Source organism: Pseudorca crassidens, chromosome 4 (assembly GCF_039906515.1).
Source record: "Pseudorca crassidens isolate mPseCra1 chromosome 4, mPseCra1.hap1, whole genome shotgun sequence".
In the NCBI taxonomy this organism is placed as follows: domain Eukaryota; kingdom Metazoa; phylum Chordata; class Mammalia; order Artiodactyla; family Delphinidae; genus Pseudorca; species Pseudorca crassidens.
Genome location: NC_090299.1, coordinates 106,677,287 through 106,691,249, shown reverse-complemented (window position 1 = coordinate 106,691,249; position 13,963 = coordinate 106,677,287). Strand labels below are relative to the sequence as shown.

The following is a 13,963-nucleotide window of genomic DNA, read 5'->3' as shown; positions in this document are numbered from 1 at the left end:
TGTCAAATCTGTTAGAAAACTCAGCCACCGAGTTTTTTGTTAGACTATGTTTTTACTTTTAAGAGTTTTGTTTGATTTGTTTTCAAATATGCTCTGTCTTTAATCATATTTAAAATTTCTTTGTCTCAGATGTACAGTTTTCCTCAATTAGCTGAGAAGTGCCTTATAATGTGTACCTTCTTCCCGCTTTCACTGAGTGCCCAGATGTGTTAAGCTGTACAGACACCTAGGCTATCTGTTGAAAATCTGAAGTCACCCTTATTAGCAAAATGGTATACAGTAGGGGGTTGAGAATATTTTCATGATTCTATGGAAGAAACTACTGATTGTAATCCATCTCTGGAAAGGAGTTATGCTTTTCTACAAATAAAGGTTGGTAATTTTCCACATGATATATAAAATACTAAGGGAAAGCACTTATGTTTTCTAAATCAAAGTATGATTTTTAATATAAATGAATAATACAATAAATCTTTACCAAAGGAAAACAGACAAACCCCTGATGACTTTGACAATTAATTTTATTTTAAATGTCTTATAGATACATTCATATTTTCATACTATCAAAAACAGTAGAAAGAGTCTCTTTGGGAACACATAAAACCATCTTAAAGTAAAAAATAAAGTTGATGTTAAAATACACAATAATTTAAATAAAATTATAAGAATCTAATTGTTCAGAATAAATAAATAAGAAATAACAAAAAATTACTTTATTCATATTCCCTGGTGAATTTTTGCTGTTTTGAGAAAGATAGTCATAACTCAGGATTCAGGTGATTTAACACAGCACTGCATAATAAGGCTTGCAGTGACAAGACCAGACCAGGCATATTAAAAGTAGGGTTGCCAACACAATTAAAATTTCAGATAAATAATGATGTATTTATGCTAAAAAATTATTTATTGTTTATCTGAAAGAAAAATCAACTGGATGTGTTTTTTGTTTATTTTCTATTAATTCGCTAAATCTGGCCACTGTGATCATAATATAACAGCCTTGATCAAAGTAGTTCTGTAATACATCACTTAGTATAAAAAATAAATATAAATTCACTACCATCATTATACTTATCAACAACGTTTCTTTTCCATTTCTCCAAATTCATGCACAAACATTATTATATTTGAGGCTTAAATAAATATATAAATAATAAATAGGTGAATAAGTTACACTTCAAACTAATTTACATAACTGAATAAAATTTAAAGTACTTCCACATGCCCTCACATCTCTGTGAGGTAGGTTAGTGGCTGAGATGTTTTCCTCCAGTTTGGGAGTGAAGAAGAAACTGAGGCTCAGTTGAACAAGGACTCGTGAATCCTGGCCAGCAGACTAGGGTTGCAAGATTTAACAAAAAACAAAAACGACTAACAGGATTTCCAGCTAAATTTGAATTTACCGTACACAATGAATAATTTCTAAAATATAAGTGTGTCCTACATGGAACAATGTATGTGGGACATTGAAAAAAATCTTCATTGTTTTACTTAATATTCAAATATAACTGGGCATCCTGTATTTTATCTGGCAACCCTACACCAGACCTACACAGTACATGAGGCATTGAAGTAGATTTGTTTGAAGTTTCTTTGGTATCTTTACTGAGGAATTCTTGGAAACCAAGGACAAATGGATTTTTGGTTGTTGTTGTTGTTTTCATGGATCTTTCTTCTCAGCTCTGAAAAGAAATAAAATAAAATAAAAAGTTTTAAAATTAGCAATGTTCTAAATAAGAAGGAATGTATGGTTCTTGAAAATATATTTAATATAGAAATTAAGAGAGTCTTAGATATTTATGTGTTAGAACTACTCTATACTTTCAGCTATAAATAGAGAGATCAGATAAGTTATGTAAACCAGAACACTTCTGAGATTGAGAGAGAGTCATACTAATGACACAGGACACAGGCATATACCCACACTTCCCTGGACAAGCTGAGATATATGATCTCCCAGTCATGAGTACAACAAACTCACTATTGCTGCTATTTTTTTTTAAATCAAAGAGGCAGATACTTAAAAGAAAATTTTCAGCAGCAGCAGGAAATTTATAGGTTGACTTCTGAACTGTACGTCCCAGGATAAATGAAGAATCTAAATTTTAAAAAAAAAACAACTTACCTCTTCAAAAATATCTGCACAACCTTCTGCACCCACTTTTCCTTGGGGTTTAAGCAGACCTCTTTTCCATTGACAAGCTTAACACTGAAATAAGAGAGATATGATTAAAATAGTATTTAATGGGTTTCCAACATCCCTTTGGCATTCAAGTCATGGTTCCTTAAGTACAGGCATAAAATGTAAGTCCAAACTAATTTTTAGCTATGAGTCATGGAGGGTACAATATTTAAATGCCATGGAAACAAAGAATTTTCCCTTTCTGTTTTGCTTACTATGTATTCCTAGTACCTAGAACTTTGCTGGATTCTTCCACCTTCCTCAATTCTAGGTTTACTAAAGTAAAGTATCTAATCACTTTTGAAATTACTTACATGATTTCTGAATTTTCACAGTGTGGTCCACTCTCAATCACTCGCAATTCTCTGATAAATTTGGGGTGGAAAGGTGTGGAGTGTATATTTATGCATTGGCATCGAAGTTCTGAGGCCATTCTTGATAGAACTGCAGCTGTGAAAAAAGAAAAAAGCAATTAAGAATTGATTTCATTAACAGGCATAGCTCAGCTAGCTTCGCCCTTGCTAATTCCAGTGTGATCATTTGGTGACTGTGTGTTTGGGAAACAACACATCTTTAGCAAACTTATTCGTGAAATTGATGGCTGGATATTCTCCTAGCCCCTGACCTCAGTTTTTCTCTTTGTTTGAAAAACAGTCGTTCCTGACAACATGGAATGACATAAACACTTGGAGTTGTCTTTGGGCAATGTTGACATCCTCATGGTACTTTTTCTCCTACTCGACATTGCATAATCTTCTGTGATACCACAATGTTATTCATGGTAGGCAAGATCCAACAACAGGAAAATTGCCTTCAGGAAGAACTAATAGAAATATATGTGAGTTGCACAGAGATTGTCCTATATTTTAGCAAAATCTTTGATGTTTAAAAGTATATATATATATATATACACATATATATCATATAAAATGTTTATATATACCATAAACATTCTAAACTGTATTTATTTCATAAGAGGGATCCCAATAAGGTTTATAATCTGTCTTTAAGCCAAAGAGCAATTGATGGTTGTTTGAAGCTCGTCAATTAAATAGTACATCGAGTAAAATTACCAGAGTTTTTACTCAGTATTAAAAGATAAAATGGGTATATGTGGCCTCCAATAAAACATACTCTAAATTACAGATTTATGTTAAATATATGTATACTACAGAGTATGAATGATAGGAATAGAACTCTATATAAATCAAACTTTACAATTTTCTAAATATTATATTTATATAACCTAAAAAATTAAAGACTTCAATTTAACATTAAATGACTGCAAAGATGGTTTTCTCTTGCTGAATAAAAGGATGTCTGTTACCGAGGCATTAAGGATAATCTTTCTATCTGAGGATCACATTTAGACACAGCAAACTTCAAGGATGTGCTTACCTTTACACAGAGTTGCAGAAAGCAGGAAGGCTGCCAAGAGAGCAATAGCCAGCTTGGAAGTCATGCTTACACAAGGCGCTGTCTTTCTGGTTTCTTCCTGGCTCTTGTCCTAGACGGTTGTGAGCTCTGCTGTCCCAGAGGACCTGTGTCAGATGGGGAGCTCCCGTGGCTTTTTATATTATAGTAAGAGTAGGGAACAAGTGCACCCTCATGCTTGCATCATGTCAGAGGAAATTCCGCAATATGCAACCATCTGCCCGCCCTTTGAGAGCAGACCTGAGTCATCTGACTCCCCTAATGATTTGTTTCTTACTAAGTTTTCAGCGTGATTGAAATTTTATTTGATCTTTCAAATAATTTTATTGATTTTTTTGAAAACATGTTTCTTTTAAAATGTTTTAAAATATTTTTTTAAATATTCAAACTTCTCAGTTTGATACATTATTGTCAGTGGTAGTTCTTTTTATTTATAAATAACTTTATCATAGTCCTATCTTGCAGTAGTCAGAGTAAGGTCATTTGTTATTGTTCTTTTATGACACAGTCATTTCTTTAGGTAACTTATATATGCTGTAATGATAGAGAAGGTAATCTAGTCAACCACTTTTACGAGAAGTCCATTTCTAAGCACTTTGGAAAGTTTCCAGGAACCATTACCGCTTTCAGGGAGCATGTCACAACTTTTCAAAAGATTTGGTTTTCTAATGCATGCTTGACAGAGTGAAAGGGGATAGCTTTCAGTTCAGTATCGTAAATATTATCAAGTAACTTCTGAGTAATGTGGGAATCTATAGATGGATAAGACTAAGTACTTGTTTTTAAAGAGTTTGGTCTGTCAGAATAAGAAAGCAATATAAGGACCAGGCTATGTTACAGAACAGACGAGTGGTATCAAGATATTTATTCCAACAAGGACACAAGGGCAGAATCTTCCATAAGCATTTTGAGCAGGGTATTGAAGTGCAGAGGACTCTAATAAAGGAGGGTGAAGGGAAACAGCATGTTCTAGATAGAGATGCTGTTCAAAGACACTCAAGTGGTAAAAGGAAGAATTGTTTATGTTCCAGGATGTGGTTCCCTGGGCTTACTTGGTTGGAGTGGGATGAGGTGGTGTGTAATGGAAAAGTAAGCAGTATATACTTGGTGGAAAGAGCATCTGGGTTTAAACCCTTGTTCAACCACTAATTTTTGTGTGGCTTTTAAGCTTTCTGAATTCCAGTTTCCATATCTATAAAATGGTTTTAATAACATCCACCTGTCTCATAAAGTTCATATACATAAACTTCCTGGCTTAACTTTTAAGCTGGTGAATTTCTATCTACCCCAAGAGCCATGGCTTGTATTTCTCATTTTTGTCAGATGGTTGACTTCCAAACTGCAAAGATATTCCACCAAAAATTATTTCTTAAAAATCTCATTTGCCTTAGAGGATTCTTGATAAAAGATTGGTTTCTGAAATACGAAGTTGAGCCAGATTTCAGCATGTAATGCAATAATATAATAAAATAGAAACAACATCAGTGTAAATTATGATTTGCTAGAATTTAAAGCTCCAGATCAAACTCTGGTTGCATTAGGGTTCGTTACCATTTTGGATAGAAAATCTGGAGTACAGAGTCTTAAAATCTATGGAATTCTAGAATGCTTGAGAAAGCACCTAGTTTAAATACTGATATAGGATTTAAGTTAAATTCTTGACAAAAACATTATTGAAAATTAGGCCAAGAGTAATGATGTTTCAGAATGTGAACACTTGTGGTTTGGGGAGAGAACGTTCTTTGCTGAAAGATTTGTATAGTGACCCCAACTAACTTCTTAAATATAACTTCAATTTACTTGATATCAGGGACTGTGTGTGTGTTTTTTAATCCTCACAACAATGGGATAAGTAATAATGCCCTCATTTTACAGATGAGGAAACTCAATAACGTCTCCAAGTTCATATGTCTAAGTAGTGATGGAGCTGAGAGCTTTAGTCCTGGTCTAAAAGCACATTTACAAAGGCGAGATTAAAAGACTTTTCTTCAGGACACTGGAACACAAAACCACCTTTGTATGACTCAATGAAGTTTCTTTCTCTGTCCCTCGTGGGTCCTCAGAGATGAGTCTGGACTTCCTTGGAAAGGGAAGGGAGCTTACAATAGACTCTTACGTCAACTTCTGTAGCAAAGTAAATGTTTATTATGTACAATGCAGTTCTTACTCTTTTAAAATCTATTTTAGGAACTTGATTGTTCACTTATTTATTTAATATATGTTGATTATCTGCTAATGCCAGGTCTTGGAGTAGGAGATGTGAATACTCTTTAAATCAGATATAGTCTCTGACTTCGAGGAGTTTGCAGTCTAATGTAGAATATGGACAATTAGTTACACAAGTAAGTACAATACAGTGGATGAGTATTATAATATGTATAATTATAGGAAGCTTAGGGAGCAAACAAATGGGACCTCTGATGCAGTTTTGATGAATGGGGTTGTCTGAAGAAACAAGTTTAAGACTGTGACGTAGTGCCTTAGTCTTGGTGATGAGTAGGACTAAGACCAGTGGAGAGGAGAGAAGGCGGTACTGCTTTGCTAGTGTGGGGGAAAGCAAGTACAAGGTGGTAAGATGTAAGAGAATATGGCCCAACTGGGTTCCTGAAATTGTTGAGCATTGTATGGAAAATATGAGTGGAGTGAAGAGATAAAAGTAGGGACCAGATATGTAAGCAAGACCTGAGTCTTTAAGAAAATTCTCAGTCTCTTTGCTCTAGTAATGCTGGTTTGTTCAGCAAAGACATATTTTCATATGGAAAGACCCTGAGATGACTGGTTCAGGGCATCATCACTAGGACCCAATTATACTAGTGGTACCACTAAGACACTCAGAGTTCTGAGGAATTGCAAACATTCCTCTACTTTTAACTCAAGGTTGCCTTAGTAATTTTGCAACTTACCTAAGCACCTTTTTTCCCTATCCCATCTCCTTATTTCTTCCCTTCCTCTTCTCTGCATCCTGACATCATCCTTAGAGGTTGAGCTAATGAGTTCCATTTAACCTAGATGCTCACAATTTTTTCAGAATGGAGCATTCATTTATAAAGCAAAAGGACATCTTTGCAAATGTTGTTGATCTCTCCTAGTGTAACCTTGATGCAATTTGTCCTTAGACTCTCTTCATCAGAGGTAAGGTTGGACAAAGACAAAGAGACTAGAGGGGGCAGTAATTCTGGCTTTGTCCCACTTCTGTAAAGGTAACCCTATGAGTCATTGCATAGTAAGTAAAAGGACTAAATTGGGTTAAGTAAAAAACAAACAAATGGCTAATTAGCCTGTTTTAGGAAATGCTGCTTCAAAATAGAGCAGATTGGAGTGAAAAGTTTAAATGAAGAGCAAAGCTGCACATAAATACAAGTGATATTTTGTCACCCTGTAGGAATGAATGGGACTATTGACCAGTAATCTGTTTATTTAAGTTCCAACCAGCACTTAACAAAGAGCATCCAGAGATCTTCACTATAGTCATGGGACCAAGTCCATCATCCAAGAAAAGGAAGAACTGAAGAAAGAGTCAAAACAAAGACAGGTATTTACTTTTTCCACCTTGCCAAGTAACTCTTCTTCTTCCATGAAACTCCTCACAAGAAAACCGAATGTCTTTCTAGTGCGTTAAACAATTTATGTCCCATCCCCACCTCTCCACCCCACTCCCACTTCAAATAGGTATTGTAGAATTAGGAACTTTTTGTAAATGTAAACAAAGTTGTATTCACATAATAAAGCAGAATGTGGTGGGGAAAACATGGACTTTGAAGTGAGATGAACTTGGGTTTGAATCTTTCCCCTGCTGATTAACCAAGAGACCTAGAGCAAGTCAACGCTATGCTGGCATTGCATCTGCTACTGCTAAAATTTAAGCCACCTTTCCCAAAACCAGTAGCAAAGTCTCAACTTGCACCTGGAATTTTTTCTCCCTTTGAGGAAATTAGTCTCAGCTCAACAATCCTTGAGGTTAAGAGAACCATAGACAAATGCTAAACACATATCACTGAATTTGACCTACAATATTGTTAATACTAAGATCATAAACATAAAATACCTACCCCCTGAAATTTTAGTCAATAAAACTAAGAGTTAGTTGAAAGATTTAAAACACGTTCTTGCCTTTTACAGATAAAAAACATTTCTCTGTACTTCGTTAATATGATAATTTAATCTCCTCCAGGGCTACAGAACATTTCAGTTCCATCTCCAAATTCAAATGTCTCCAGTTAACGATTCATAAAAATACTAAGAAAAGTTGGTCCATACTGCTAAAAGTGTTCTACCTTTTAAAGAAAAGACATTTTTCAAAGTCTTGACAAGTTAGAGAACAGAAACAGCTAAATGCTTTGGTTTTGAGCAATGTCAAGTCAGAGTAACTTAAATTTAAGGGTATGCATGGCTGTTGGACTCGGTCAACCCTGCCTTCAAACCTACCCCTCCACCACTTATTAACCAAACAACCATGGGAAGTTATTTTAACCTCATTGTCTCAGTTTCCTCATCTGTATAATGAAGATAACTCTGATTCCACAGGATCACAGTGAGAGTTAAGTGAAGAAATACATGGAAAATGTCAAGAGTGGTGCCTGGCACATACGAAGTATTCAATAAATGTCAGTTTTTTCCCTCTAATATGTCTCTTAAGTTACACTTCACCTTGCCTGGAGTGGGAGAATTATATATATATATATTTTTTAATTTACCAATCAATAAGTAAAGATGTATTGACACAACACATCTCTTAAAGCTGTTTTTTTTCTTCTAATTATAGAGCTTTCTTTTTATGCCTAAAAATTTATTTCATGTTTATGTGTTTAAAAAAACACTGTTGATATACACAGGGGATTGAGTATTGTTTCCAATTCTATCTCCCAAATCAATGAAGATTTTGAGATGGAGTTTAAAGGATGGGATTGGAGGAAGAGGCTTGTTGTGGAAACAGACATTTATTATGGACTTGGGAGATCTAAGATCAGTCTGTCTTCAATATGAAAAAAATAATAATTAAGTGTAACTGTTTACTTGTAGTCATTTCTTTGTTATATTTTTGGAAAAAAAGTTTTAGAGATTGTTTACTCCAGTGTTTATAATAAAATATATATCTTCAAAATAACAATTATATGTTATTTGCCACTAGGATTCTTTCATGTGAAGTAAAGATCATAGGAAATGAAATCACATGGCAAAAAGAGAAGTTGCTATATTAGAAATGACTGGACTTATGCGTGCATTTAATTTTGTCTTGAGGTAACCAAGACCCACACAAGCAGTTGAGTCAAGGGACAGGAAGTAAGAAAAAGGTTTTAAAAATGGTGAATCAAGGTTGTACAATTTTATAAAGTTATTCTTCCTCTTTTCTTAAAAGTTTATTACTTTGATCTTTTCTTATAGACAAGTGATATTCTTAAAAGCTGAGTTGAGATGAAACTCTTAGCAATTTGAAGAAAGTGGAAAAACAGATCTTATGTTGTAGTTTCACCATTCTCCTTTCATAAAACTTTGATTGTTTTGAAGTTTTTGTTTCAAAATGTGAGCTTCACCTTAATTAGTTCTTTTCCCCAGTTTGGCCTTAGGGATTATTGAAGTATTTAAGACACAATCTGATTGGAATCCAAAGTTCATGCCAGTAAATCACAGCAAGATCCTTTCTGACCCACCTCCTAGAGAAATAGAAATAAAAACAAAAATAAGCAAATGGGACCTAATGAAACTTCAAAGCTTCTGCACAGCAAAGGAAACCATAAACAAGACGAAAAGACAACCCTCAGAATGGGAGAAAATATTTGCAAATGAAGCAATTGACAAAGGATTAATCTCCAAAATAGACAAGCAGCTCATGCAGCTCAATATCAAAAAAACAAACAACCCAATCCAAAAATGGGCAGAAGACCTAAATAGACATTTCTCCAAAGAAGATATACAGATTGCCAACAAACACATGAAAGAATGCTCAACATCATTAATCATTAGAGAAATGCAAATCAAAACTACAGTGAGGTATCACCTCACACCAGTCAGAATGGCCATCATCAAAAACTCTACAAAGAACAAATGCTGGAGAGGGTGTGGAGAAAAGGGAACTCTCTTGCACTGTTGGTGGGAATGTAAATTGATACAGCCACTATGGAGAACAGTAAAGAGGTTCCTTAAAAAACTAAAAATAGAATTACCATACGACCCAGCAATCCCACTACTGGGAATATACCCTGAGAAAACCATAATTCAAAAAGAGTCATTTACCACAATGTTCATTGCAGCTCTATTTACAATAGCCAGGACATGGAAGCAACCTAAGTGTCCATCGACAGATGAATGGATAAAGAAGATGTGGCACATATATACAATGGAATATTACTCAGCCTAAAAAGAAACAAAATTGAGTTATTTGTAGTGAGGTGGATGGACGTAGAGTCTGTCCTACAGAGTGAAGTAAGTCAGAAAGAGAAAAATACCGTACGCTAATGCATATATATGGAACCTAAAAAAAAAAAAAAGTGTTCTGAAGAACCTAGGGGCAGGACAGGAATAAAGACGCAGATGTAGAGAATGGACTTGAGGACACGGGGAGGGGGAAAGGTAAGCTGGGACGAAGTGAGAGAGTGGCATGGACATATATACACTACCAAATGTAAAATAGATAGCTAGTGGGAAGCAGCTGCATAGCACAGGGAGATCAGCTCAGTGCTTTGTGACCACCTAGAGGGGTGGGATAGGGAGGGTGGGAGGGAGACGCAAGAGGGAGGGGCTATGGGGATATATGTATACATATAGCTGATTCACTTTTTTATACAGCAGAAACTAACACACCATTGTAAAGGAATTATACTCCAATGAAAAAAAAGTCCATGTCAGATTCTGTTAAAATGAGCTCAACCCATCTGTGCAGTTGTTGATGTAAGTCTTACCTGACTGGAAATTCCTCAAGGTCAGAGACCATGTCTGCCCTCTTTACACCGTGTGCCAGCTTCTAGCCCGGTGTCTGCGACAAACAGGTGCTCGATAAACATTTCTCAAATGAAAGTAAAACTTCCCCAGTTCTCAGAAGTTTTCCCACCAAAAGCATTATCAGCAAAAGGAAGTAAAAATGTTTGTCTTTGTCTATTTTTGTTCTCCCTCAGGGACAATTGTTTTATTTTCATGAACCCAGAAGGATCCAGTATGGAAACTACAGTTTTATGGAAACTATGGAAACTACAGCTCTCATTTAGTGATGGATAGATAAAATAGTAACCAGTTCAGTCAGGCAGCAATTTCCTCGTTTGGTGAATAAACCAAACCAAGCAGCTTTCTAGGCTGCTCCCAGGCTGGGGTAAGAGGTACAACATAGCAGGCAGGGAGAGGGGTGGAGAGCAGTGTGTTGGGACTATCGGTGACTAGCATCCACTGATGGAGGAGGTCTCTGCTGCCTCCTTCTTCCCATCAGCTGTGTTTCACAGACCACGGAAAGCCCAGAAGACCACACAGACAGTCTCTCCAGAGGCCAGCGAGTGAACTTGAATGGTGACCCACAGAGTTAGTCTAATTAACCTTAAACGTGCTAAGACTAAACAGATTCACTTCCCTTGTGAATAAAAATAAGACTAACTTTTCTTTAATCATACGTACAACAGTTATTGCCATCCAATGGAGAAAGTGACCAACTTTTCCTGTGCATTGTTCCTACCACATAATCAGTCCCTAATAACCCGCAGTGGTTCTTAACCTTTTTCATTTTAACCACTTAATCCTTTGAAAATATAATGAAAGTTCTGTGCCCTCTCCTTACCCCTAAATCCACCTAAGCCTAAATGTACAAAGTTGTGCATCGAGTTTCAGAAATTCACTGACCTCTGTTAAAAACTCTTAAGGAGTAAAATCAATAAAGGGTATATTGGAAGTAGGACACTTGAGAAGAATGAGTGCATTCTGAGTTTACTGTCTTTAAGTCAACTGAAAGAGAAATGATATTTTCTGCCTGCTGCTTGTGGTCCCTGCATACGTCCAGGACAGAGGCTTCAGGAAAAAATTCTTGACGTTCTCAAAAGAGAAGGTGGAGATGGATAAGGACAAGAGTGAGAAAGTGGAAGAGAATCTTCAGATTCAATGAGTTCAAGATATGAATGACCTTTAGTTTTCTTGTTGCCTGTAAGAGGAAAGCCCAAATCCATCCAAAAAGACGAAAAGTGAGTACTGCTTTCAACTGATGCCATCTCCTTAGCTAGTCTGCTAAAAGGCAGTGCCAGTGGCATAAGGCGACTAAGATAGAGGGTGAAAGTTTATTCCTTTCATAATTCCCTTCAGCTCGCCAAATAGATATATAATTCAAGAAAAATCTATATGATGTTTTCACATAAAAAGAAAACAAAATCAGAAAATAATTCAGCTTGTGTATGGGTTTAGAGATGTGAGCCAGTCTCTCAGAATTCCCCAAATTTATGCAAAATAAGGGTATAAAACTTCTTTATCCATCTCTCCTTAATCTGGTGCTCTGTATTATTTGATTTCCAGATTTGAGATGCTTTTGCCTCGAGGCAGTTTATCTTCTCATCTAACATAATTTACTATTTGCCACATCTAGGGTGTTCTTTTTCTTGATTATATCATTGTTACTCATCAAAATTAAATCCTTCTTCGTGACCCCTAAACCAGGAAGGAGGAAATCACCACCCACAGAATCCAGTGGAGTTTTAAACAAAGGAAAATCTGTCCACTCCAGACCTGTTGGATGAACTTTTCATGTACTTCCCTTTCCCCAACTGTGGGGGGGGGTGTGTGAATCTGGAAAACACCACTGGCATTGTCCTCTACAAAGTTGGAGATAAAAGCAAAATGGGCAGCAGAGAGTAGAAATAGATAAAAATAACACACCCAGCCAGAAAAGCAGGACCTTGAAAACACACACTAAAGAGACCCAAAGAAAAATGAAACAGGTATTGGAGAGCCAAGGTTAATGGGGAGAATTAAAGTGGCACATTTCTCTTCTGAGCTTGACTTACTTAGGCATCAGCAATGAGTGAAGAGATACCTCCCTCAAGAATAATTGTACTAACAGGACCTTATAATTTAGTACATCGTATGTTTTATTTTTTGTAATAGTCACAGTGACCCTAATTTTTGTATTATTTATTCCCATTTAACAGATGAGGAAACAGACTCAAAGAGATTAAGCAATTTGCAGATGGTCAGCCAGCAAGTAGGAGAGAGAATTAGGATTTGAATCTAAACAAGAAGTCCAGAGATTCTATGCCACCTCAAGGAAGTTTCTCTCCTGTGTCTGTGAGTCTCACACACTTGGTTTTGAGCACATTTCCCTTCTTTCCCGCACCCTCTCCTGCCTGAGAGGATTTAGAAGCCTGGAGAAGAGGAATTTGATTCAGTGAGGGAGAGGGGGACACCTTAATCCAATAGAAGAACTACTTCCTCCTCCTGTCAAAGCCTAGGGCTTTCATTTGTAAAATCAGGGAATTTGCCTATATGGTCCCTACTGTCTGATGCTTTATTCTAAGAAGCACAATGTATGTGTAATAGGTGGAGAACTGTCCCTGGGAAACCCGACCACTTGTGCCAGGAGAGGACACTCGCCCAAACCTGAGATTTCACAAAACTTCAAGAGAATGTGCACTTGCCCTTAAATGTAGTTAACTAAAAAGTGTCACTTGCATGGTTCTCATCAAGGAGAAGAGCCTTAATTTTGATGGGTTTAATGAAGAAAGAGTCTAGAATTGGAGGTCACGGGAATGGTATGTTTACCATCAGACTCCTATTCCCCCCACCTTCCAAGAATGAGAGGAAGTGCTTCCTGTGCACTCCTTTCTTCTGACACCATTTCCTCTTACTTGGTTTCTTCATGACTCTTAGATCATTTGCAGCTGCTGACCCTCTACTGTGAAACAAGGAATACGGTTGGAGTTGGAAAATTTTTTTGAAAGAACTAAAGCCCATCTGATTTGTTGGAAAGCAAAAACATCAAATTTAATGACTATTACTTGAAAATATATGGAAAGAGAATTCATTTTCCCATTATTCATCCATTTAACAAATATTTACAGAGTACCTTCTATATTTCAAACACTTTTCTAGTTGCTGGGGAAATGTTAGTGGATAACGTGAATAGAAATGGCTACCCTTAGTTTTAGTTGTATAAATGTTATGAGGAAAAGAGTAGGGCAGGGTGATCAGGCTGTCAGGTGGGTGAGGGGATGAGCAGATTACAGCACCTGGGAGTCCAGGGAAGCCTCCCTGAGAGGTTGAGTTTGAACTAAGAACTGAAAGGCACAGGAATTGGCTAAATGGCTATGAGGGAGGATATTCCAGGCAAAGGGCCAGCTAGAGGTAACAGTTTGAGTTGGGAGCTTGGTTGTATACTTGAGGAATAGT

General features: G+C 36.4%; 1 protein-coding gene and 1 long non-coding RNA gene across 2 annotated transcripts; both read right to left on the bottom strand.

Annotated features, from left to right (window-relative positions):
* Nucleotides 1-503: 503 nt before the first annotated feature.
* Nucleotides 504-3,739, bottom strand: CXCL8 (C-X-C motif chemokine ligand 8). The gene is made up of 4 exons (XM_067734711.1): nt 3,581-3,739; nt 2,497-2,632; nt 2,126-2,209; nt 504-1,682 (listed from the first exon to the last, which is right to left on the bottom strand). The coding sequence occupies exons 1-4, from the start codon at nt 3,642-3,644 to the stop codon at nt 1,661-1,663; spliced, it is 306 nt and encodes a 101-aa protein (XP_067590812.1). The 5' UTR covers nt 3,645-3,739; the 3' UTR covers nt 504-1,660.
* A 5,242-nt stretch (nt 3,740-8,981) lies between these two features.
* LOC137223200 (uncharacterized) lies at nt 8,982-10,613 on the bottom strand. The gene is made up of 3 exons (XR_010942752.1): nt 10,513-10,613; nt 9,848-9,967; nt 8,982-9,267 (listed from the first exon to the last, which is right to left on the bottom strand). It is a non-coding gene; the product is annotated as an uncharacterized lncRNA (long non-coding RNA).
* Nucleotides 10,614-13,963: the final 3,350 nt, after the last annotated feature.

Coding starts and splice junctions, on each gene's coding strand:
- CXCL8 (XM_067734711.1), bottom strand. CDS start 3,644: ATGACTTCCAAGCTGGCTATTGCTCTCTTGGCAGCCTTCCTGCTTTCT. Junction 2,633..3,580: donor TTCTGCAACTCTGTGTAAAG/GTAAGCACATCC, acceptor CTTTTTTCACAG/CTGCAGTTCTATCAAGAATG. Junction 2,210..2,496: donor TGTGAAAATTCAGAAATCAT/GTAAGTAATTTC, acceptor CTCTTATTTCAG/TGTTAAGCTTGTCAATGGAA.